The 22891-nt window shown below is 61.3% G+C and overlaps 3 protein-coding genes across 4 annotated transcripts; 1 reads left to right on the top strand and 2 right to left on the bottom strand.

Moving 5' to 3' along the window:
* Positions 1 to 914: 914 nt before the first annotated feature.
* LOC120764384 (proline-rich protein 36-like) lies at positions 915 to 4342 on the bottom strand. The gene is made up of 3 exons (XM_040088337.1): positions 3551 to 4342; positions 1657 to 1944; positions 915 to 1131 (listed from the first exon to the last, which is right to left on the bottom strand). Exons 1-3 carry the CDS (start codon positions 4340 to 4342, stop codon positions 1030 to 1032), a joined length of 1182 nt encoding a protein of 393 aa, XP_039944271.1. The 3' UTR covers positions 915 to 1029.
* ASB8 (ankyrin repeat and SOCS box containing 8) lies at positions 4026 to 7359 on the top strand. Of its 2 annotated transcripts, none has more exons than XM_040088472.2 (3): positions 4026 to 4552; positions 4934 to 5076; positions 6236 to 7359. In XM_040088472.2, exons 1-3 carry the CDS (start codon positions 4414 to 4416, stop codon positions 6866 to 6868), a joined length of 915 nt encoding a protein of 304 aa, XP_039944406.1. In that variant the 5' UTR covers positions 4026 to 4413; the 3' UTR covers positions 6869 to 7359. The 2 variants fall into 2 exon arrangements, with proteins under 2 accessions (XP_039944406.1, XP_039944405.1); XM_040088471.2 differs by having other exon boundaries at positions 4030 to 4552; positions 4972 to 5076.
* Positions 7360 to 7970: 611 nt separating this feature from the next.
* On the bottom strand, positions 7971 to 20444 carry PFKM (phosphofructokinase, muscle). The gene is made up of 22 exons (XM_040088430.2): positions 20241 to 20444; positions 18805 to 18878; positions 18636 to 18713; positions 17231 to 17420; positions 16228 to 16393; positions 16087 to 16131; positions 15869 to 15977; positions 15119 to 15214; positions 14928 to 15020; positions 14697 to 14822; positions 13911 to 13975; positions 13764 to 13827; positions 12842 to 12988; positions 11961 to 12031; positions 11776 to 11863; positions 11454 to 11606; positions 10495 to 10659; positions 10345 to 10406; positions 9897 to 10008; positions 9523 to 9622; positions 8407 to 8512; positions 7971 to 8302 (listed from the first exon to the last, which is right to left on the bottom strand). The coding sequence occupies exons 1-22, from the start codon at positions 20329 to 20331 to the stop codon at positions 8155 to 8157; spliced, it is 2349 nt and encodes a 782-aa protein (XP_039944364.2). The 5' UTR covers positions 20332 to 20444; the 3' UTR covers positions 7971 to 8154.
* Between the last annotated feature and the right edge of the window lie 2447 nt (positions 20445 to 22891).

Raw genomic sequence — 22891 nt, 5'->3', positions numbered from 1 at the left:
AGGACACACAGCGTGATGATGGACGCTTGGCACATGCTGAAGGATGTGTGCCTGCCTCGTGGACAAGTGGCTTAGCCAATTGAGAGGCACCTGTACGCATAGACAGTAGTGCTAAAATCTGTAGAGTTTAATGTAAACAATAAATGGCTTCTGCTGAAATCATACTGATTCTGCTATTCAGTTGCCCATATGTTTCCCCTACACCATCCCAATCACAGTGTCCCCATCCCAACATCCCCGTTCGTGTGTCCCCATGCCAATCCCAGTGTTTCCACAGGATCATCCTGGTGTCCCAGTTTCCATCCTGGTGTCCCTGTTTCCCACCTGGCCCCTCATGGTGTTTCCATCTTGGTGTCCTTATCCCCGTTCCGATTTTCCCATCCCCATCAAGAGTCACCACAGGCCCAGGTGTTGCTGTCCCCATTTTGGCTTCTCTGTCCCCATCTAGGTGGCCCTTTTCCCTCTCACATTTCCCATCCTTTTTCCTTTCCTCACCCTTCTTCCCCTGCCTTTTCCCATCCTCTTTTCTCTCACCTTTCCCTCCCTGTTCTTCTCTCCCTTTCCCCACCCTTTTTCTCTTGCTTTTCCCACTCATATTTCCTGCTCTTTCGTGTCCCTTTTTGCACCTTTTTTTCCGTCACTTATCCCACTTTTTTTTCTTCTCACCTTTCATTCTGTTTGTTCCCCTCACATTTCCCACCCTTTTTTCCCCTCACGTTTTCCCGCTCTTTTTCTCCCCTCACGTTTTCCCGCCCTTTTTCTCCCCTCACGTTTTCCCCGCTCTTTTTCTCCCCTCACGTTTTCCCGCCCTTTTTCTCCCCTCACGTTTTCCCGCTCTTTTTCTCCCCTCACGTTTGCCTGCTCTTTTTCCCCTCACATTTCCCACCCTTGTTCACCTTACACTTCCAGCCCTTCTTCCCTCACATTTCCATCCCTTTTTTCCTCTCACCTTTTCCCACCCTTTTCCCTTCACCTTTCCCCCTCACTCCCTGCCAGGCTCTCACGTGTGGAGGCATCAGAGGCGGCTCCTCACCCCAGGCCCGCCATGGACTGGTTCCATTGCTCTCTCTGCTTCCGCCAGGATGGCGCCCGCTTCGCCATCACTACCTGTGGCCACATCCTGTGCGAGGGCTGTGCGGGCACAGGTGAAATTGAGGAAAAAAACCCAATTTAAGCCCTTAAAATGCTGAGAAAGGGGGACTTTCCTTCAATTTAACCCCTTAAAATGAGGGGGAAAGGAGGGGCCACCTCAACTCAAGCAAATAAAATGTGTTCTGCCCTCAATTTAAATCCCTAAAATATTGGGAAGAGAGAGTTTCCCCTGTAATTTCTATCTTTCAAATGATGGGAAAAGGAGGAATTCCCCTCAATTTAAACCTTTAGCATTGTGGAAATGGAGGATCCTGCCTCTGTTTAAAACCCTAAAACGAGGGGAAATGGTTCCCTCAATTTCTCTCAAGGAACACCCTTTTTGGGACTTCTGGACATCTTTTTCTCTCACTTTTCTCATGTCCTTTCTCCCCCTCGCACAGGTCCCTGCCCGGTCTGTGCCACCGCCTGCCGCTACCTGCCCGTGTCCCAGCAGGCCAGTGCTCGCCGTGTTGTGCCCCACGTCCCCTCACCCCTTCCCACCCTTTTCCCCTCCTGTTTCCCAACCTTCTTCCCGTCCTTTTGACGCCCCCACGCCCAACAGATGCGCCCAGAGGAGAAGGCTTTCTTCAAGAGCCCAGTGGCCATCGCCCTCAAGCACCTCGCCCACATCTCGCAGGTGAGAAGGACACAGGTGACGGGGGGACGAGGTTCCACAAGCCGGGAGGGTGCAAGGGGGTGACCCCCGTCCCCCAGGTGTGGCAGTTCCAGGTGGCACAGGGGCAGCTGCTGGCGGAGTTGCACCGGGACAGAGCTCGGCGGGCACAAGCGGAGCTGGAGAAGGCCAGAGATGAGCTGGGGGAGAGGAGGAGGTGAGGGGGACGCCATGGCAGGGGCTCCACACCTCCATCTCACCCCTCACTCAATCCTCCCCGTTCCCAGGGAGCTGGAGTCACTCCGCCAGGAGAACGAGGAGCTGCGCCGCATGCAGGTGGCCCCCAAAATCCCCTTTCCTAGCCCCCAAACTGTCTCCCAAAGCCCCCCCCTGCCCCTTCCTTCACCCCCAAACTGTCCCCCCAAAGTTCCCCCCCTTCCCAAACTGCCCTCCAGATCTCCCCACAGCTCTCCCCGGGCTGGCGCTGGAGCAGCTGCAGCAGCACCTCCCGTCCCTCCCCCACGCAGTCAGGTAAGTGCTCCCCCCAAATTTTTAGGGGGAATCTTCCACCCCCTAACCTTGCTCATAGGGGCTCCCCTCTCTAAATTTTCCATCTCCCTTCCAGTCACCCCCCGGCCCCGCCGGCAGTTCAGCAGCCAAGTGGTCAGGTAATGGGGGGGGCATCTTGAATTTGGGGTGGGGGTACCCCAGTTGCACAGGGGGGGGTCCCCCCAAACCTCCCACCCCTCTTTTTGCAGCCGCTTGGCCCCATTGGAGCCCCCCCGGTCCCACAGCACCCCAGGATGGCAGGTGAGACCTCCCCCCAAATGGGGGCCACCCCAAAATAGGGGGGTTCCCATAATGTTTGTGCCCCCCACCCTAGGTTGGCACAGCCTACAGAGATTCAGGCACCTCCAGCGTGGGTGAGTGACCCCAAATCCTACAGGATTTACCCCACAACGACGCCCCAAGCCCCACCGCCTTTCCTCACCGCCAAGGGGGTCCCCTAAAAGCTCATACAGGGCCTCAGACGCCCATGGTGTGACCCCAAAGCCCTGATCTCTCCCTATAGGGACCCCAAAACCTCATGGTGTGACCCCAAAGCCCTGATCTCTCCCCACAGGGACCCCAAAACCCCATGGTGTGACCCCAAAGCCCTGATCTCTCCCGATAGGGATCCCCAAACCCCATGGTGTGACCCCAAAGCCCTGATCTCTCCCCATAGGAGAGACCCCCAAACCCCCAGAGAAGGAGCCCCGAGCTCCCCAAACCCCCTGCAGGACCCCAAGCCCTCCCAGAGAAGCCCCCCCAGAGATGACCACGATCTATGGGGTGACCTCAGAACCCCCTAACGCCCCTTTTCCCCCTTAGTGCCCTCCCTGGCTGGGACAAGCGAGGGGCAGGTACTGGGGGCACTGGGGGGCACTGGGAGGGGATATGGGGAAACACCAGGAGGGACTTGGGGGCACTGGGAGGGACTGGAATAAACTGGGAGGGGTAACTGGGAGGTGGGACGGGAAACTGCGAGAGAATTTGGGTTCCTGGGAGCACGGGGAGGGGTGTTGGGGTTACTGGGAGGACCCCAGCTGCACCCCCTCCCTTATCCCACCCCTAAATCAAGACAAAACCTCCAAATTCAGTAGCTATTCCCCAAATTCGGCAACCAAACCCCCCCCCCAAATTTAGTAGCCACCCCGAAATTTGGGTAGCCAGGAGCGTTTTTCCTTTATTCAGGGCTCTGCTGCGCGGCCGGCGAGGGCCCAGCGCTTCCAGTGGGATCCCAACCCACGGCCATGAAGGACAAACCTCTGAAGGGATCCGACGCTCCCGCACAGGAGCTCCGGAGCTTCCCTGGAAGTTGCCGGGGGCAAAATAAATTAAAAATGAGTTTTGAAAACGCCGATTTTCCAGCGATTTTGCGTCCGTTCGTGGGGCCGGGGGAAGCGCGGCCTCTACGGTTCGAGGTCGTGTCGCCGGCGCTGCGTTCCTTGTTGGCTGGGCGTAAGGGGAAAGCGGAGTTTGGGGGAAAATGCGGGGAAATTGGGAAAAATGGGAGAAACCGGGGAAAATGGAGGGGAGGCGGTCGGGGGGGGGGAGCCTCCGTGGATTTGGGAAAGCGCGGATTGGTGGAGATCCGTTAGTGGGCGCGGCTGAAGCGCGGTTGGTGCCGGGGATTGGCGGAAAGGAACGGAGGGGGCGGGACCGGTGGCGGCGGCGGAGCCGGATTGGTGGGGAGGAGGGCGGGGCGGCTGGAGTGGCGTCACTTCCCGTTAGTGGTGGATCCGCGTCCGGCTGGGCCGGAGATCGCCGCTGCTCCGGGACCGCTCCGAGAGCGGCCCGGCTCACCCAGAACCGCCCCGGGAACGCTCCGACCGCGGCCCGGCTCACCCAGAACCGCCCCGGGAACGCTCCGACCGCGGCCCGGCTCACCCAGAACCGCTCCGGAACCGCTCCGAGAGCGGTCCGGCTCACCCAGAACCGCTCCGGAACCGCTCCGACAGCGGCCCGGCTCACCCAGAACCGCCCCGGGAACGCTCCGGGGGCGGCCCGGCTATCCCGGAATCGCTCCGCATTCCTCCGGAACAGCCGCGGCTCCATCTCCGGGCTCTCCTGCGGCTTGGCCCGGCCCGGGCCGTTCCCCCCCGCCCCTGCCCCGGGGCCGGCCGGGGATGCCGCGGCGCGGCCTGCGCCATGTGGTACATCATGCAGAGCATCCAGAGCAAGTACTCGCTGTCCGAGCGCCTTATCCGCACCATCGCCGCCATCCGCTCCTTCCCCCGGGACAACGTGGAGGATCTCATCGGCCGGGTGAGCTCCTGCGCTCGGGACGTCCCACCCTTTCCGCGGCCGGGCCGGCCTGCCCTGAGTCTCCGGGGCTCTGCCGAGCTGTCCCCGGCTGTCCCGGTGCCTGCGGAGCCTCCGTGAGCACTCCCTGGAGGGGTTCTCACCTTCCCCGAGAGAGGGGAAGATCAGGGCATCTCCGGTTGGGTTAGAGGCTCCAGGTTGTTCTTTCTTCCCTCCGGACCCCCGGGCACCGTTTGGTGACAGTGAATTGGTGAAACGCAAGCGGGAGTCGGGATTAAAACTGGGAAGGGTTCTCGCCAACGAACCCGCGGGATTTCTCTTTATTAAGCGCTTCCTGAAGGGATGGGAAGGGTGGGATTTGCTGGCCCGAGGCGGTTCTTGAAGGGACGGGAATTCCTGACCAGGGTTCCTGTGCTCGCCAGGGCGCCGATGTGAACTGCCTGCACGGCACCCTCAAACCCCTGCACTGTGCCTGCATGGTGGCTGATGCCGACTGCGTGGAGCTGCTGCTGCAAAAAGGAGCCGAGGTAAAGCTTTGGAAAAGCAGGAAACAGGTGGAAAGCGCAGAGAGAAGGGAACTGATGGGTTTAAATTGGATTTTGGGGAAAAAGTTCTTCCCCCGGAGTGTCGTGGGGGTCAAGCTCCATGGACTGGGGATTGGATAACGCTCCCCGCGTGGCAGGGGGGATTTTTGAGCGTCCTGTGCAGGGCCAGGGATTGGGTTTGATGATTTTTGTTGGTCTTTTCCAGCTCAGGATATTCCATGGTTTTGTAGCCCCTCACAAAGTGGCACCAGGGGTTGAGGTTCATTGTCCCAGCAGGGAGGGAATTTTTGGGCTGAGCTTTTGGGAGCCGATGATGGATTGAAACCTAAATTTTTGTGCCAAGCTTTTGGGGAGGGTGAGGAGGAGGGAGAACTAAAACCTGAACGTTCTCACCAAGATTTTTGGGAAGGTGAGGAGCTTTGAAACCTAAATTAGGCGCCGAGCTTTCGTGAGGCTCGGAAGGAAGAGTTAAACCCTGAATTTGCTGGATTTTTTTTTTACCTCGCTTTCCCCTGGTTGCCAGGCTAAAACACTTCCTCATTTTTCCCTGCATTTGGGGCTCGGGGCCTTTGGCTCCTGGGGGTTTGGGGCCTGTGGCTCCTGGGGGTTTGGGGCCTGTGGCTCCTGGGGGTTTGGGGCCTGTGGCTCCTGGGGGTTTGGGGCCTGTGGCTCCTGGGGGTTTGGGGCCTGTGGCTCCTGGGGGTTTGGGGCCTGTGGCTCCTGGGGGTTTGGGGCCTGTGGCTCCTGGGGGTTTGGGACCTGTGGCTCCTGGGGGTTTGGGGCCTGTGGCTCCTGGGGGTTTGGGGCCTGTGGCTCCTGGGGGTTTGGGGCCTGTGGCTCCTGGGGGTTTGGGACCTGTGGCTCCTGGGGGTTTGGGACCTGTGGCTCCTGGGGGTTTGGGACCTGTGGCTCCTGGGGGTTTGGGACCTGTGGCTCCTGGGGGTTTGGGACCTGTGGCTCCTGGGGGTTTGGGGCCTTTGGCTCCTCAGGATTTGGGGCCTTTGGCTCCTCAGGATTTGGGACCTTTGGCTCCTCAAGATTTGGGACCTGTGGCTCCTGGGGGTGTGGGACCTTTGGCTCCTCGCTGCTGGCTCCAGCTGGGGCCTCTCCCTGACCCCTCTCCAAACCTTTCCTCCCGCAGGTGAACGCGCTGGACGGCTACAACCGCACGGCGCTGCACTACGCGGCGGAGAAGGACGAGACCTGCGTGGAGATTTTGCTGGAGTACGGCGCCGACCCCAACGCCCTGGACGGCAACAAGGACACGCCGCTGCACTGGGCGGCCTTCAAGAACAACGCCGAGTGCGCGCGGGCGCTGCTGGCCAACGGCGCCTTGGTCAACGCGCTGGACTACAACGACGACACGCCGCTGAGCTGGGCGGCCATGAAGGGCAACCTGGAGAGCGTCAGTGTCCTGCTGGACTTCGGCGCCGAGGTGCGCGTGGTCAACCTGAAGGGCCAGAGCCCCGTCTCGCGCCTGGTGTCGCTGCTGGTGCGGGGCCTGGGCACGGAGCGCGAGGATTCCTGCCTGGATTTGCTGCACAGGGCCACGGGACACTTGGAGCTGCGGAAAAACGGGAGCCTGCCCTGGGAGGTGGCGCGGGACCCGCAGCTGTGCCAGCGGCTGGCGCTGCTGTGCCAGGCGCCAGCCACGCTGCAGGCGCTGTCGCGCTACGCCGTGCGCCGCTCGCTGGGCCTGCGCTTCCTGCCGCAGGCCGTGCAGCAGCTGCCGCTGCCTGCCTGCCTCAAGGACTACCTGCTGCTGCTCACCTGAGGGAGGGACGCCTGCCCTTCCCTCCTGGGAGAGGTTTCCTTCTCGCCGGGTTCCTCTCCGTGGGTTTTGTCCCCCGCCTCGGCCACCCGGGACCCTGCTGGCCCCTCACGCTGCCTCCATTTCCTTCTCTCTGTCCTTTCTGTTTTGTCTTTTCCATTTCTCACACTCCCTCCATTTCCTTCTCTCTGTCCTTTCTGTTCTGTCCCTTCCATTTCTCCCCCATCCTCTCACGCTGCCTCCATTTCCTCCTCTCTGTCTTTTCCGTTTTGTCCCTTCCATTTCTCACACTCATTTCCTCCTCTCTGTCCTTTCCATTTTGTTTTTTCCATTTCTCATACTCCCTCCATTTCCTCCTCTCTGTCCTTTCCATTTTGTTTTTTCCATTTCTCACACTCCCTCCATTTCTCCGCTTGTCCCCCCCTTTCACCTTCCTGCAATGAGCAATCCCCTCTGATGGCAAATTATATATCCCAGGTGTTGGATTAATCTGATTATTTTTCTTTTTTCTTTTTTTTTTTTTTTTTCCCCTTGGTCAAAGAAGGATTTAGAGGAAAATACTCTTTATAGGAAGGACTCAAAGCAGGGAGTTGAAGGTTGGGGTGCAGAGAAATCCTATGGGGTGCATTGGCTGGAAGTCAAAGATCCAGGTGTTTCTCCAGCATGGAGAGTGAAGTTTTCCCCCTTTATCCATAATTTTTGAGCTGCATCTGGAGTGAAACCACCTCAAAAACTGAAATTTTGCAGGGCTGGAATTCTTGTGGGCCAAGGAAATCTCCAGGGAGCTCCATGTGGAGCTGAGGGCTTCCCTCCCACCTCCTCGAGCTCTTCCTGAGGTTTCCCATCAGGAATTCACCCTTTGGTGCCGATTTGGGGTTTTTGGGGGGGCTCTGGTCCAGGATCCAATGAAAGAACAGCAGTCCAAGGTGAAACCAAGCAGCTAAAAACCTATTGTTGTCATTTTCTGGGAGAAACTTGGGTATGAAAGCTCAAATTCCACCTCTGTGTCACGCTGGGCAGTGAAATCCTGAGGCTCAGGAGGGATTATCTGGGGTCAGTGGGATCCAGGCTCACTTTTCCGCGGATTCACAGACACCTGGAGCACTTGGCCGAGCACTGAATTTATTGAAACATCTCCACTTGGCCACTTTTAACCCCAAAAACCTCAACCTCCGCCGCCCCGTCCTCAACTCATCCCACCTTCTCCAAAAATCCCGTAAAATCCCCGAAATGCCGTGGGGAAAAGGGGATTTGGGGGGTTCCCGGGGTGGGTGGCGGCCTCTGCCCCGTCACACGGCGGCCTCGGGGACCAGCACCTTGCGGGTCAGGTGCTCCAGGTGCGCCGTCTCCGACGTGTCCAGCTCGATGTTGTACTTGGCCAGGATTTTGAGGATGGGCCGCAGCCTCAGCCACCACTGCTCCTTCGGGATGCGGTGCCTGAGGAGGGGGAAAAACGGACAGGGGACGGGCTGGGGGACGTCCCTGGGGAGGGATCCCGGGTTTCATCCCGCCTTTCCCGGGGCGGGGAAGGGGGCACGCACTCGAAATCCGTCTGCTGGCGCAGCTCGGCGATGGGCTGGAACACCAGGCTGCGCTTGCGCATCCCCAGCAGGCAGGCGGAGTCGGCCGTGTTGGCGAAGATCCGGCCTGGCAGGGACACGGGCGTGGTGGGGAACCTCCTGGAGCAGGGCTCGGGAATGGTCCGGGGGCTCCAGGAGGGGGAAAGCCACGGCGGGGAAGGTGGGGAATGATTGGGAGCCTCCAGGACCACAGGAGTAGAGATTGGGAATGTTTGGGGTGCTCCAGGAGGGGAAAAAGCCACGGCGGGGAAGGTGGGGAGTGATTGGGAGCCTCCAGGGATACAGGTGGGGAGATTGGGAATGTTTGGGGTGCTCCAGGAGGGGGAAAAACCACGGTGGGGAAGGTGGGGAATGATTTGGATCATCCAGGAACATTTGAGGGAACATTGGGAATGTTTGGGGTGCTCCAGGAGGGGGAAAAGCCACGGCGGGGAAGGTGGGGAATGATTGGGAGCCTCCAGGACCACAGGAGTAGAGATTGGGAATGGTCCAGATGCTCCAGGAGGGGGAAAAGCCACGGCAGGGAAGGTGGGGAATGATTAGGAGCCTCCAGGGATACAGGAGGGGAGACTGGGAATGTTTGGGGTGCTCCAGGAGGGGAAAAAGCCACGGCAGGGAAGGTGGGGAGTGATTTGGATCATCCAGGAACATTTGAGGGGAGATTGGGAATGTTTGGGGTGCTCCAGGAGGGGAAAACCCACGGCAGGGAAGGTGGGGAATGACTGGGACCTTCCAGGAAGGGAAGGTTGGGAATATTTGAGACCTTCCTGGAACATGGGAGGGGAGATTGGGAATGTTTAGGATCATCCAGGAACGTGGGAGGGGGGATTTGGAATATTTGAGATGCTCCAGGAGGGGAAAACCCATGGCAGGGAAGGTGGGGAATGATTGGCACCTTCCAGGAAGGGAAGGTTGGGAATACTTGGGACCTTCTAGGAATGTGGGAGGGGAGATTGGGAATGTTTGGGATCATCCAGGAGCAGGGAACACCCCCGCCAGGATCTGCAGGAAGGTTTTTTGGGAATGTTTTGGGTCACTCTGGGATCCTTTTGGGGTCCCCCCTCCAGCAGCACCCACCGTGCCGGGAGCATTCCTTGATCTTCCCGGTGATCCAGGCCACGGCCTTGGCGCCCATCTTGGTGCCGAAATTCCGGTCGAAGGGAGTGGGGCAGCCTCCCTGCGCCGGGAGAATCCGGGCTGAGCCGGGGACATCCCCCAAAACCCCCATTCCATTCCCAGGGAAATCCGCCCCAAACCCCGATTCCATTCCCAGGGAAATCCGCCCCAAACCCTGATTCCATTCCTGGGGAAATCCCCCCGAGCCCTGATTCCATTCCCAGGGAAATCCGCCCCAAACCCTGATTCCATTCCTGGGGAAATCCCCCCAAACCCTGATTCCATTCCCAGGGAAATCCGCCCAAACCCCGATTCCATTCCCAGGGAATTCCCACCTGCTGCATGTGCCCCAGGACGTTTTTCCGGCAGTCAAAGACCCCTTTGCCCTCCTCGGAGTAGAGGTTGTAGATGAAATCCGTGGTGTAATTGTCGTTGCAGCGCTCGTTCCTGCGGCGGCGACGGCGTCGGGCCCCAAACCCACAACTCCCCGTACCCCAAACGATTCCAGCGATCCCAAACGATTCCAGCGATCCCAAACGATTCCAGTGACCCCAAACGATTCCAGTGACCCCAAACACCAACACTGCCGTGAGACCCCAACTCCCCTGATCCCAAACCCCAAAACCACAACTCCCTGTACCCCAAATGATTCCAGCGGTCCCAAACGATTCCAGTGACCCCAAACGATTCCAGCGACCCCAAACACCAACACCACCGCCGTGAGACCCCGACTCCCCCGATCCCAAACCTGATCCCCACGGGGGTTCCCCTCCAAAGCCCCACCTGAGCACCAGCCCCCTCTTCACCGTGGTCTTCATCTTCTCCGTCAGGTGCTCCACGTTGGCCTGCAGGGTCAGGAACGGGGTCGGGAGCGGGCACCCGCTGACCCCACGGCACCCCGGGGACCCCCGGGACCCCCGGGACCGTCCCCACCTGCAGGTCGCGGCTGCTGAAGGGCTCCTCGAAGATGTAGGCGGCGTCGGCGCCGGCCGCCAGCCCGGCCATGGTGGCCAGGTAGCCGCAGAAGCCGCCCATGGTCTCGATGATGAACACGCGGCGCTTGGTGCCCGCCGCCGACTGCTTGATCAGGTCACACGTCTGAAACGGGGTGTGGGGTCAGGAAAAGGGGTTTGGGGCCAGGAAAAGGGGTTTGGGGTCAGGAAAAGGGGTGTGGGGTCAGGGGGTTTGGGGTCAGGAAAAGGGGTGTGGGGTCAGGAAAAGGGGTTTGGGGTCAGGAAAAGGGGTGTGGGGTCAGGGTGTTTGGGGTCAGGAAAAGAGGTTTGGGGTCAGGGGGTTTGGGGTGTTTGCCGCCGACTGCTTGATCAGGTCACACGTCTGAAACGGGTTTTGGGGTCAGGAAAAGGGGTTTGGTGTCTCACGGGGTGATGGTATTTGGGATATGGGGTTTGGGGGATTTGGGGTCTCACTCTGGTGATGGTGTTTGGGATCAGAGGCTGTAGGATCAGGATCTCACTCTGGTGATGGTGTTTGGGATCAGAGGCTGTAGGATCAGGGTCTGACCGTGGTGTGATGGTGTTTGGGATATGGGGTTTGGGGGATTTGGGGTCTCACCGTGGTGATGGTGTTTGGGATATGGGATTTGGGGTCTCACCGTGGTGATGGTGTTTGGGATATGGGATTTGGGGTCTCACTGTGGTGATGGTGTTTGGGATATGGGGTTTGGGGTCTCACCGTGGTGATGGTGTTTGGGATATGGGATTTGGGGTCTCACCGTGGTGATGGTGTTTGGGATATGGGGTTTGGGGTCTCACCGTGGTGATGGTGTTTGGGATATGGGGTTTGGGGTCTCACCGTGGTGACGGTGTTTGGGATATGGGGTTTGGGGTCTCACCGTGGTGACGGTGTTTGGGATATGGGGTTTGGGGTCTCACCGTGGTGATGGTGTTGAGGGCGGTGTCGGCGCCGATGCTGAAGTCGGAGCCGGGGACGTTGTTGGAGACGGTGGCGGGGACGATGCACAGGGGGATGCAGAGCTCCTCGAAGCGCGCCCGGCCCTCCACCAGCTCCAGGCCGCCCGTGAACGCCTGGGGGACAGCAGGGGGACACTGACCCTGCCCTGGCCACGCCCTGGCCACGCCCTGGCCACGCCCTGGCCACGCCCTGCTGACCACACCCCTCTGACCACACCCCTCTGACCACACCCCTCTGACCACGCCCCTCTGACCACACCCCTCTGATCCCGCCCCCGCTGACCTCAAAGCCGCCGATGATGATGAGCGCGTGGATCCCGAATTTGCTGATGTTGGCACTGATCTCCTCGAAATACTTCTTGGGCAGGGTCCTGGGGAAGGGAAACCCCTGCCCTGGATGAGCCTGACCGGAGCGGGGACCCCAGAGGGACCCCAAAGGACCCCACAGCAGGGGTGGGGGGGAGTCACCTCTTGGTGCCCAGTTTGGATCCTCCCAGCCCCGTCCAGCTGCCCACGGCATTCCAGCCGATCTCCTCCACCTGGGGGGTGAAACGGGGTGAATGGGGTGGGAGAAGGATCTGGGGTCACACTGACACCCCCTCAGCCCCATCAGTGTGACACTGGGGTCACACAATGTCCCCTCAGCCCTCTCAGTGTGACATTGGGGTCACACTGACCCCCCTCAGCCCCATCAGTGTGACATTGGGGTCACACAATGTCCCCTCAGCCCCATCGGGTCGCACAATGTTCCCTCAGCCCCATCAGTGTGACATTGGGGTCATACTTTGTCCCCTCAGCGCTATCAGTGTGACATCAGGGTCACACAATGTCCCCTCAGCCCCATCAGGGGTCACACAATGTCCCCTCAGCGCCATCAGGGGGTCACACAATGTCCCCTCAGCCCCATCAGTGTGACATTGGGATCACACGATGTCCCCTGGCTCCGGGACAGCAGCAGATCGGACCCATAGCAGGGCTCGCCTTTGGGCAGGGGATGAACACCCCATCCCGAGGAATTCCTGAGGATTCCCTGCAGGATTTCCCCATCCCAAACCCCGTTCCCAGCAGGATCTCTATCCCAAACCCTGTTCCCAGTGGGATCTCCCTATCTCAAACCCCGTTCCCAGTAGGATACCCCCCATTCCCAGCGGGATCTCCCCGTTCCCAGCAGGATCTCCCCGTTCCCTGTGGGATCCCCCAATTCCCAGCAGGATCTCTATCCCAAGCCCCGTTCCCAGCAGGATCCCCCCGTTCCCAGCGGGATCCCCCCGTTCCCGGCGGGATCCCCCCATTCCCAGCAGGATCCCCCCGTTCCCAGCGGGATCCCCCCGTTCCCGGCGGGATCTCACCATCCCAAAGGCCAGCCCCTCGAAGCCGTCGTGCACGGCCAGCATGCGGTGGCCGTGGATGAGGCCGATCCTCACGGTGGCCCGCACGGCCGCGTTCATCCCGGCGGCCGGAGCGCCCACGTTCATCACGGCCACCGTGTACCCGCTCTGGGGACGGGGACAGGGCTCAGCGCGCCTTGGGGTGGCCTTGGGGACAGCAGTGGCCTTGGGGTGGCCTTGGGGCGGCCTTGGGGACAGCGCTCAGCACACCCTGGGGACAGCAGTGGCCTTGGGGCGGCCTTGGGGACAGTGCTCAGTGCGCCTTGGGGACAGCGGCGGCCTTGGGGGGGCCTTGGGGACAGCTGTGGCCTTGGGGACAGCGCTCAGCACGCCTTGGGGTGGCCTTGGGGACAGCTGTGGCCTTGGGGACAGCGGCGGCCTTGGGGACAGCAGTGGCCTTGGGGTGGCCTTGGGGACAGCGGCAGCCTTGGGGTGGCCTTGGGGACAGTTTGGGACCACTCTGTGGGGTCAGGGGACCTGGCCTTGGGGTGGCCTTGGGGACAGCGGCGGCCTTGGGGACAGTTTGGGACCGCTCTGCGGGGACAGGGGACGTGGCCGAGGTGGCCTTGGGGACAGTGGCAGGATTGGGAAATCCTGGAATGGGATTGAGGTGGGATTGGGATGGGCTTTGCGTGCTCTGGGATGGGCTTTGGGTGTTCTGGGATGGGATTGGGGTGTTCTGGGATGGGATTGGGGTGCTTTGGGATGGGATTTGGGTGCTCTGGCATGGAATTTAGATATTCTGGGATGGGGTTTGGGTGCTCTGGGATGGGGTTTGGGTGCTCTGGGATGGGATTGGGGTGCTCTGGGATGGGGTTTGGGTGCTCTGGGATGGGTTTGGGTGCTCTGGGATGGGCTTTGGGCCCTCCCCAGTGTCCCCTACCTTGGTGCTGGGCGGGCGGATGTGAGCCAGCAGCTTGTAGACGTTCCAGTTGTTCTGGAAGCTCCTAAAAACCGGGGAGGTCGGGGCTTTGGGGACATTTTGTGGACGTTGGGGACGCAGGGGCGGGGACAGGGAGGTGCCACCCACCGGCCCCGCAGCTTCAACGCGTCCTCGAAGCGTCCCTCGTTCATGGCCGTGGTGACGTCCTTGGTCTGGGGGCACAGAGGGGGACTGGGGTGGGATTGGGGAGGGATTGGGGAGTCTTGGGGTGGGATTGGGGATTCCTGGGATGGAATCGGGGTGTCCTGGGTAGGATTGGACTGGTTTGGGTGGGACTGGGGTGGAATGGGGTGTCCTGGATAGGGATTGGGGTGGGATTGGGGGTTCCTGGGTAGGATTGGACTGTTTTGGGTGGGATTGGGGTGTCCTGGGGTAGGATTTGGGATTCCTGGGATGGAATTGGGGTGTCCTGAGTAGGATTGGACTGGTTTGGGTGGGATTGAGTGGAATGAGGTGTCCTGGATAGGGATTGGGGTATCCTGGGGTGGGATTGGAGGTTCCTGGGTGGGACTGGGATGGGATTGGGGGTTCCTGGGTAGGATTGGACTGGTTTGGGTGGGATTGGAGTGGAATGGGGTGTTCTGGATAGGGATTGGTGTGGGATTGGGGGTTCCTGGGATGGAATCGGGGTGTCCTGGGTAGGACTGGACTGTTTTGGGTGGGAATTGGGGTGACCTGGGGTGGGATTGGAGGTTCCTAGGAGGGATTGGGGTGTCCTGGGTAGGACTGGACTGTTTTGGCTGGGAATTGGGGTGTCCTGGGGAGGGATTGGGATGTCCTGGGGTGGGATCCGTCCCCGGGGCGGGTTTGGGGACACTCCCTGGAGGGTCAGGGGACGTCTCAGGTGTGTGTGAGCCAGCCCCTGGCGCTCACCACCTGCACGCACTCCATGAGGGGCAGGCGCACGGCCTGGTTGCCGGACAGGCTGACCACGCAGGCCGGCGTGTCCGGCGTCCCCTCCAGCAGCGCCATCACGGCCTCCACGCCCATCCTGCTGGCCTGAGGGGACACGGGGCCGTCACCTTCTGGGGGTGACACCTCCCGGGGGTGACACCTCCCGCTCCCCTCCTTTTTTGGGGGGGGGAAGGGAAGGGTGGGACCCACCAGGATGCGGTCGAAGGCGGAGGGGGTCCCCCCGCGCTGGACGTGGCCCAGGATGGTCACTCTGGTGTCGTAGCCCAGGCGTTTCACCACCAGCTGCGGGGACACGGGAAAGCTCCGGGATTGGCCCCCCCCCAAAAAAGGGGGGGAGCAAAGGGGGATGTCCCCCTGCTGTCCCCTGTGTCCCCACTCACGGCCTTGATGTCGTCCGAGGTGATGGCCTTGCCGTGCTTGTCGATGGCGCCCTCGGCCACGATGATGATGTTGAGCCTGGAGCCGCCGTCACGGGTCTGGGGGGAGCGCGGGGTGACGACGGGGATGGGGACAGGGGAGATCCTCCCTCCATCCATCCATTCCTGCTCCATCCATCCCTGCTCTATCCCTGCTCTATCCCTGCTCTATCCCTGAATCCATCCCTCCATCCATCCCTGCTCCATTCCTGCTTTATCCCTGCTCTATCTCTCTATCCCTCCATCCACCCCTGCTCCCTCCCTCCATTCATCCATCCATCCCTCCCTCCCTGTGTCCCCCCCGTGTCCATCCCTCCCTCTATCCCTGCTCCATCCCTCCCTTCATCCACCTCTCCATCCATCCCTGCTCCATCCCTCCATCCCTCCCTCCCTGTGTCCCCTCCCGAGTCCACCCCTCCATCCATCCCTGCTCCATCCCTGCTCTATCCCTGAATCCATCTCTCCATCCATCCCTGCTCCATTCCTGCTTTATCCCTGCTCTATCCCTCTATTCCTCCATCCACCCCTGCTCCATCCCTCCATTCCTCCATCCCTGCTCCATCCCTGAATCCATCCCTCCATCCATCATCCATCCATCCCTGCTTTATCCCTGCTCTGTCACTCTATCCCTCCATCCACCCCTGCTCCATCCCTCCATTCCTCCATCCCTGCTCCCTCCCTCCCTCCCTCCCCGTGTCCCCCCGTCCCTCCCACCTCCGTCAGCCTCCTGCACAGATGTTCCTCCCAGTCGTCCTCGGGGGGCGACTCGGGGATGAAAACCCAATCGGCGCCGCAGGCCAGGGCCGTGATCAGCGCCAGGTACCTGAAACGGGGCCCAAAGCCACTCCTCAGCCACCTCCCTCCGTCCCCGTCTCAGTGGTGGGGTGACGCGAGGACGAGCGCCCCGTCCCCGGGGTGCCGCCGGCACGTACCCGCAGTGCCGCCCCATCACCTCCAGCACGAACGTCCTCTGGTGGCTGCGGGGGACAAGGAAGCGTCACCCACCCGAAAACGGCAACGCCCGGGGGGGGGCTCGGGGACAACCGGGGGGGGCGTCCCCGTCACCTCGTCACCTCTGCGCCGTGGTGGTGATGGCGTCCACGATCTCCATGATGCGGTGCAGCGCCGAGTCGGTGCCGATGGTCATGTCGGTGCCGCAGAAGTCGTTGTCGATGGAGCCCACCATGCCCACGATGTTGAGGTGGCTCGAGCGCTGCGCCTCCTCCGCCGTGATGCCACCTGGGGAAGGGGGACGTCACCCTCGGGTGCTCGCTCGGGGGGTGGAGGTGTCACGGGGGGCGTTGGAGGGGAGAATGGGTGACAAATGGTGACAAAATGGGTGACAAGGGTGAGAAGGGGCTTTGGGTGACAAAAACCTGTGGCTTTGTGTAGGGCAGCTGGGTTTTGGAGCCAAAGCTGTTTTGGAACCAAAACTCTTGGAATCAAAACCCTTGGAACCAAAACTCTTGGAATCAAAACTCTTTTGGAACCAAAACTCTTGGAATCAAAACTCTTTTGGAATCAAAACTCTTGGAATCAAAACTCTCTTGGAACCAAAACCCTTTTGGAATCAAAACTCTTTTGGAACCAAAACTCTTCTGGGATCAAACCTTATTCACTCCACCTTTTCCTGATGTGGGAACCCCCCTGACCCAAAAATGTTCCCTTAGGGGGAGGAGGCGCCACAAATCTCCATTTTGGGGGAAAACCCCAAATTTTTGAGTGCCACACCCTGATCTTTTGAACCACGCCCTCTTCTCCCTATGCGTTCCCCCTTAAAACATCTTCAACAGCGCCCCAAACCTCCATAATTAGGGGGAAAAAAACCCCAAATTTTGAGTTTCACCTCCTAATTCAGAACCAAACCTTTCCACACCCCCGTTCTCTCTGTGTCCCCCCTCCAAACCATCCCCTTGGGAAGAAAAACTGCCTTAAATTTCCACAATTAGAGAAAAAAAACCCTGCATTTTTACGTGCCAAAACCCGAATTTTTGCGCTCCTTTCAAACCAAACCTTTCCCTTCTGCCCCTCTCCCTGTCCCTCCGCCCCGCCGTGGTTTCGGAGCCGCCCCGGTACCGTTTTTGAGGAGCTCTGCCAGGAGCCCGCCCCACTCGGCGCGGAAGGTGTCGGCGCCCGTGAGGCTGCCGTCGCCGCCGATCACGCACAGGTTGGTGACGCCGCGCTTGACCAGGTTCCGCGCGGCGCGGAGCCGCCCCTCGCGCGTGCGGAAATCCTGGCAGCGCGCGCTGCCGATCACCGTGCCGCCCTGCGGACGGCGGGGGGTGGCTGTCCGTCCGTCCGTCCGTCCGTCCCGTCCCAGTGATCACAAATCCCGTCCCAGTGATCCCATCCCTTCATATGGATCCCATCCCATCCCATCCCAGTGATCCCATCCCACTGATCCCATCCCATCCCAGTGATCCCAAATCCCGTCCCACTGATCCCATCCCTTCATATGGATCCCATCCCATTCCAGTGATCCCATCCCACTGATCCCATCCCATCCCAGTGATCCCAAATCCCATCCCTTCATATGGATCCCATCCCATCTCATCCCAGTGATCCCATCCCACTGATCCCGTCCCTTCATGTGGATCCCATCCCACTGATCCCAAATCCCATCCCTTCATATGGATCTCATCCCAGTGATCCCATCCCACCCCATTGATCATATCCCATCCAGTCCCAGTGATCCCATCTCATCCCATCCCATCCTATGGATCCCATCCCATCCCGAATGCCATCCCAGTGATCCCATCCCACCCCATTGATCCCACCCCATCCCATCGATCATATCCCATCCAATCCCAGTGATCCCATCTCATCCCAGTGATCCCATCCCACTGATCCCATCCCTTCATATGGATCCCATCCCATCCTATGGATCCCATCCCAGTGATCCCATCCCAGTGTCCGTCCCCCCATCCCAGCTCTGGTTTTGGGTCATTTTTTGCTGAGCCCGGGCTCAGGCTGGGACCGGTGAGGGACAAACTGGGACCAGTGAGGAGCACCCAGTGCCTCCCCAGCCCAGGCAGGGATCCCCCAGTGTCCCCGTGTCCCTGTGTCCCCCTGTCCCTGTGTCCCCGTGTCCCTGTGTCCCCGTGTCCCTGTGTCCCCCTATCCCTGTGTCCCTGTGTCCCTGTGTCCCCCTGTCCCTGTGTCCCCCCTGTCCATGTCCCTGTGTCCCCCATGTCCCCGTGTCCCTGTGTCCCCCTGTCCCTGTGTCCCCCTGTCCCTGTGTCCCTCTGTCCATCCCTGTGTCCCCCATGTCCCTGTGTCCCCGTGTCCCCGTGTCCCCCTGTCCCCGTGTCTCCCTGTCCATGTCCCTGTATCCCCCATGTCCCTGTGTCCCCATGTCCCCCATGTCCCTGTGTCCCCGTATCCCCGTGTCCCCGTGTCCCCCTGTCCCTGTGTCCCCCTGTCCCCCTGTCCATGTTCCCGTGTCCCCGTGTCCATGTCCCCGTGTCCCCGTGTCCCTCACCAGCTGCAGCATCATGGACACGCTGTCCCATGTGGCCTCCTTGATGTGGTCACCGCCATCCACCAGCCCCTGGTAGCCCTGGGGTGGGGACAGCGCGGGCGGCGCTGAAACCACGCCATTGCCCCAGATTTCGGGGCGGGGCCGTGGAATTTCGGGGTCCGGCACTGACCTCACACACGAAGAACACCTTGGCCCCGGTGTAGATCCCCACGCGCACCACGGCGCGCACGGCCGCGTTCATCCCTGGGGACACCGCGGCCACTGTCACCCCCTGCCACCTGCCAGCCCTGGGGACACCCCCAAAGCCACCCCCTGCCACCTGCCAGCCCTGGGGACATCCCCAAAGCCACCCCCTGTCACCCTCCTGTCACCTGCCAGCCCTGGGGACATCCCCAAAGCCACCCCCCTGTCACCTGCCAGCCCCCGGGGACACCCCCAAATCCACCCCCTGTCACCTGCCAGCCCTGGGGACACCCCCAAAGCCACCCCCTGTCACCTGCCAGCCCTGGGGGCACCCCCAAAGCCACCCCCTGTCACCTGCCAGCCCTGGGTCACCCCCAAAGCCACCCCCCTGTCACCTGCCAGCCCCTGGGGGCACCCCCAAAGCCACCCCCTGTCACCTGCCACCCCCGGGGACACCCCCAAAGCCACCCCCTGTCACCTGCCAGCCCCTGGGGACACCCCCAAAGCCACCTCCTGTCACCTGCAAGCCCTGGGGGCACCCCCAAAGCCACCCCTTGTCACCACACCCTGGAGACACCCCCAAAGCCACCCCTTGTCACCACACCCTGGAGACACCCCCAAAGCCACCCCCCTGTCACCACCCCCCTGGGGACATCCCAAACGCCCCCAAAGTTGTCACCCCCATGTCGTCCCCCCCCCAGCTGCCACCCCCTTGGGGACACCTCAGGTCCGTCCCCCTCATCCCCCCCTGTCCCCCCCCCCGGCAGCTGCCACCCCCTGGGTTATTTTTGCCCCGGTGACCTTTGGTGGCAGCGCCTGACGCGGGTGACAAACACGGCGAGGGGGAGGAGGGGACACTCCGGGGGGGCCCCCCCTGGCCTGGCACCCCCCTCCCCACGTCCATCTGCCCCCCCATCCTTGGGATTCCCCCCCCCCCGCCTCGGAAAAATCCCAAATTTGGGGACGGATCCTTGGAGTTTTTGGGCGATCCCGATTATTTTGGCTGCCGGTGTCCCCTCGGGAGTCCCCTCCCCGAATTTTGTCACCGTCGTTCCCCCATCGCGAAACTCCCCCCCCGAGCTCCGCCCGACCCCCAAATCCCCCCCCAAGGTCATTCCCAAAACCCCAATCCAGGGAAAAGCCGGACTGTTGTGGGATCAAAATCCCGGGTTTTACCCCAAAAGGAGCCGCTTTAGGGATTCCGGGGGAGGAGATTTTTAGGGATTTGGGGGGAATTTCGGGGGGGATTTGGGGATCCCAGGGATTTGGGGATCCCGGGGGATTTGAGGAGTTTTGGGGAGAAGGGGGAGAATTTCGGGGGGGATTTGGGGCGGGGGGTTTGGATCCCCGGGGTTTGGGGGTTGCGGGGATTCGGGACGCCCCCCTGGGATTTGGGATTTTGGATTTTGGGGCTCCCCTTACCCTGCGCGTCCCCCCCGGAGGTGAGGACGGCGATGGCTTTGCCGACCCCCAGGGTCTCGGGGTGCCGGGGTCCCTCGGGGCTCGGGGGCATTTTCCTGCCTGGAAAAAAACGGGAAAACCGGGAAATTCGGGCAAATCCCAAGGCGGGGAGCGCGGGTGTCCCTCCGGGTGGCGCTGCCAGCGCAGAGTGGCACCGCCGGGGGAGGAACGCGGGGACAGCGACAGCGGGACGGCCCCGCCCGGGGGGCGCGGGGCACTCCTTACTGGGACCACTCTGTCCTCCTTACTGGGACCAGTTTGTTTTCCCTGTGGGAGCTGCCCTGCTCTCCTTACTGGGGCCAGTTCGCCCTCCTTACTGGTCCCAGTCTGTCCTTACTGGTCCCAGTCCCTGTTCCCAGTAGGAGCTGCTGTGTGTTACTGGTGCCAGTTTGTTTTTACTGGTCCCAGTCTGTCCTTACTGGTCCCAGTCCCTGTTCCCAGTAGGAGCTGCTGTGTATTACTGGTGCCAGTTTGTTTTTACTGGTCCCAGTCTGTCCTTACTGGTCCCAGTCCCTGTTCCCATTAGGAGCTGCTGCGTCTTACTGGTTCCAGTTTGTCTTTGCTGGTCGCAGTCTGTATTCCCCGTCGTTACTGGTCTGCCCTCCTTACTGGTGCCAGTCTGTTTTTACTGGTCCCAGTTTGTTCGTACTTGTTCCAGTCTTTATTCCCGGTGGGACCTGCTCTGCGCTCCTTACTGGTGCTGTTTCGTTCTTACTGGTCCCAGTCTGTCCTTACTGGTCCCAGTCCCCATTCCCTGTCGCTGCCTCACCCGGTTCCAGTTCCCTGCCTGTCCCAGTCTGGGGGTGTTACTGGTCCCAGTCCCCGTTCCCTGCGGATTCCAGCACTTCTCCCTGACTGGTTCCGGTTCACCGCCGGTCCCAGTGCGGGGGTGTTACTGGTCCCAGTCCCCGTTGCCTGCGGATTCCAGCACTTCTCCCTGACTGGTTCCCGTTCAGTGCCGGTGCCGGTCCGGGGCTGTTACCGGTGCCAATGTGGGGTTATTACCGGTACCGCTCCAGGCCCCTTACTGGTGCCAGTCCGGGGCTGTTACCGGTACCGCTCCAGGCCCGTTAGCGGTGCCAGTCCGGGGCTGTTACCGGTACCGCTCCAGGCCCGTTAGCGGTGCCAGTCCGGGGCTGTTACCGGTGGTGGTCCAGCCCATTACCAGTGCCGGTCCGGACCCGTTACTGGTGCCGATCCGGGTCTGTTACCAGTGCCGGTCCGGGCCCGTTACCAGAGCCGATCCGGGGTTGTTACCGGTGCCATTCCGGGGCTGTTACCGGAGCCGATCTGGGGCTGTTACCAGTGCCGGTCCGGGGCTGTTACCGGAGCCAATCTGGGGCTGTTACCAGTGCCGGTCCGGACGCGTTACCGGAGCCGGTCCAGACCCGTTACCGGTGCCAATCCGGGGCTGTTACCGGAGCCGTTCCGGACCCGTTACCGGTGCTGGTCCGGACCCGTTACCGGTGCCATTCCGGGGCTGTTACCGGAGCCGGTCCGGACCCGTTACCGGTGCTGGTCCGGACCCGTTACCGGTGCCATTCCGGGGCTGTTACCGGAGCCGGTCCGGGCCCGTTACCGGAGCCGCTCCAGGCCCGTTACCGGAGCCGGTCCGGGGCTGTTACCGGTGCCAATCCGGGGCTGTTACCGGAGCCGCTCCAGGCCCGTTACCGGAGCCGGTCCCCGCTGCCCGTGCGAGCACTGACCTGCGGAGCGCCGCCGGCCCGGGGCGGGCGGGAGCAGGGCCAGGAGCAGGAGGAGCAGCGCGGCCACGGAGAGCGCGGCCGGGGCCAGGAGCCGGCCCAGCCCCGGGGACAGCGCCGGGGACACCGGGAGCGCCACCATGGCCCGGGGACAGCGCGGGGACAGCGCGGGGACACGGGCGGGGCCATGGGGTTGGCCGCGGGGAGCGGTGTAATGGGATCGGGGAACCGGGATCGGTGTAATGGGATCAGGGTAACGGGATCGGGGTAACGGGATCGGGGTGATGGGATCGCGGTAACGGGATCGGTGTAATGGGATCGGTGTAATGGGATCAGGGTAACGGGATCGGGGTAACGGGATCGGGGTAATGGGATTGGGGCAATGTGATCGGCTGTACCGGGATCAGCTGCAGGGACCGGCTATTATGGGATTGACTGTAATGGCATCAGCTATTATGGGATCAGCTGTAACGGGATCGGCTGTACCGGGATCAGCTGTAGGGTCCGGCTATTGTGGGATTGACTGTAACGGGATCGGTTCGAGTGGGATCCGCTGTTACGGGATCGGCTGTAACAGTCTTGGATGTAGGGACAGGACTGTAACAGGACTGACCCTAGGGAGAAACTGGAATGGCATCGGCTCTAAGGGGATCCACTGTGATGGGATCGGCTGTGATGGGATTCACACGAACAGCGGGACCCCCTAGAGGAGGACATCCCCACAGGGTGACCCCCTGTAGGGTCACAGCCCCCACAGAATGTCCGCCCCTCACAGAGTGACCCCCTATAGGGTCACACCCCCCCCCCCCCCCAATCCAGGGTGACCCCTCCTCTCTGCGCTGGCACCCTGGACCTCCAAGTCGCCAGGGGGCTCTCTCTCCGCCCAGGGATGCCCTTCTCGCTCCCCTG

This window comes from Hirundo rustica, chromosome 30, assembly GCF_015227805.2.
Source record: "Hirundo rustica isolate bHirRus1 chromosome 30, bHirRus1.pri.v3, whole genome shotgun sequence".
Taxonomy (NCBI): domain Eukaryota; kingdom Metazoa; phylum Chordata; class Aves; order Passeriformes; family Hirundinidae; genus Hirundo; species Hirundo rustica.
The sequence above is the reverse complement of the archived record's forward strand: the minus strand, read 5'-3'. Positions and strand labels throughout refer to the sequence as shown.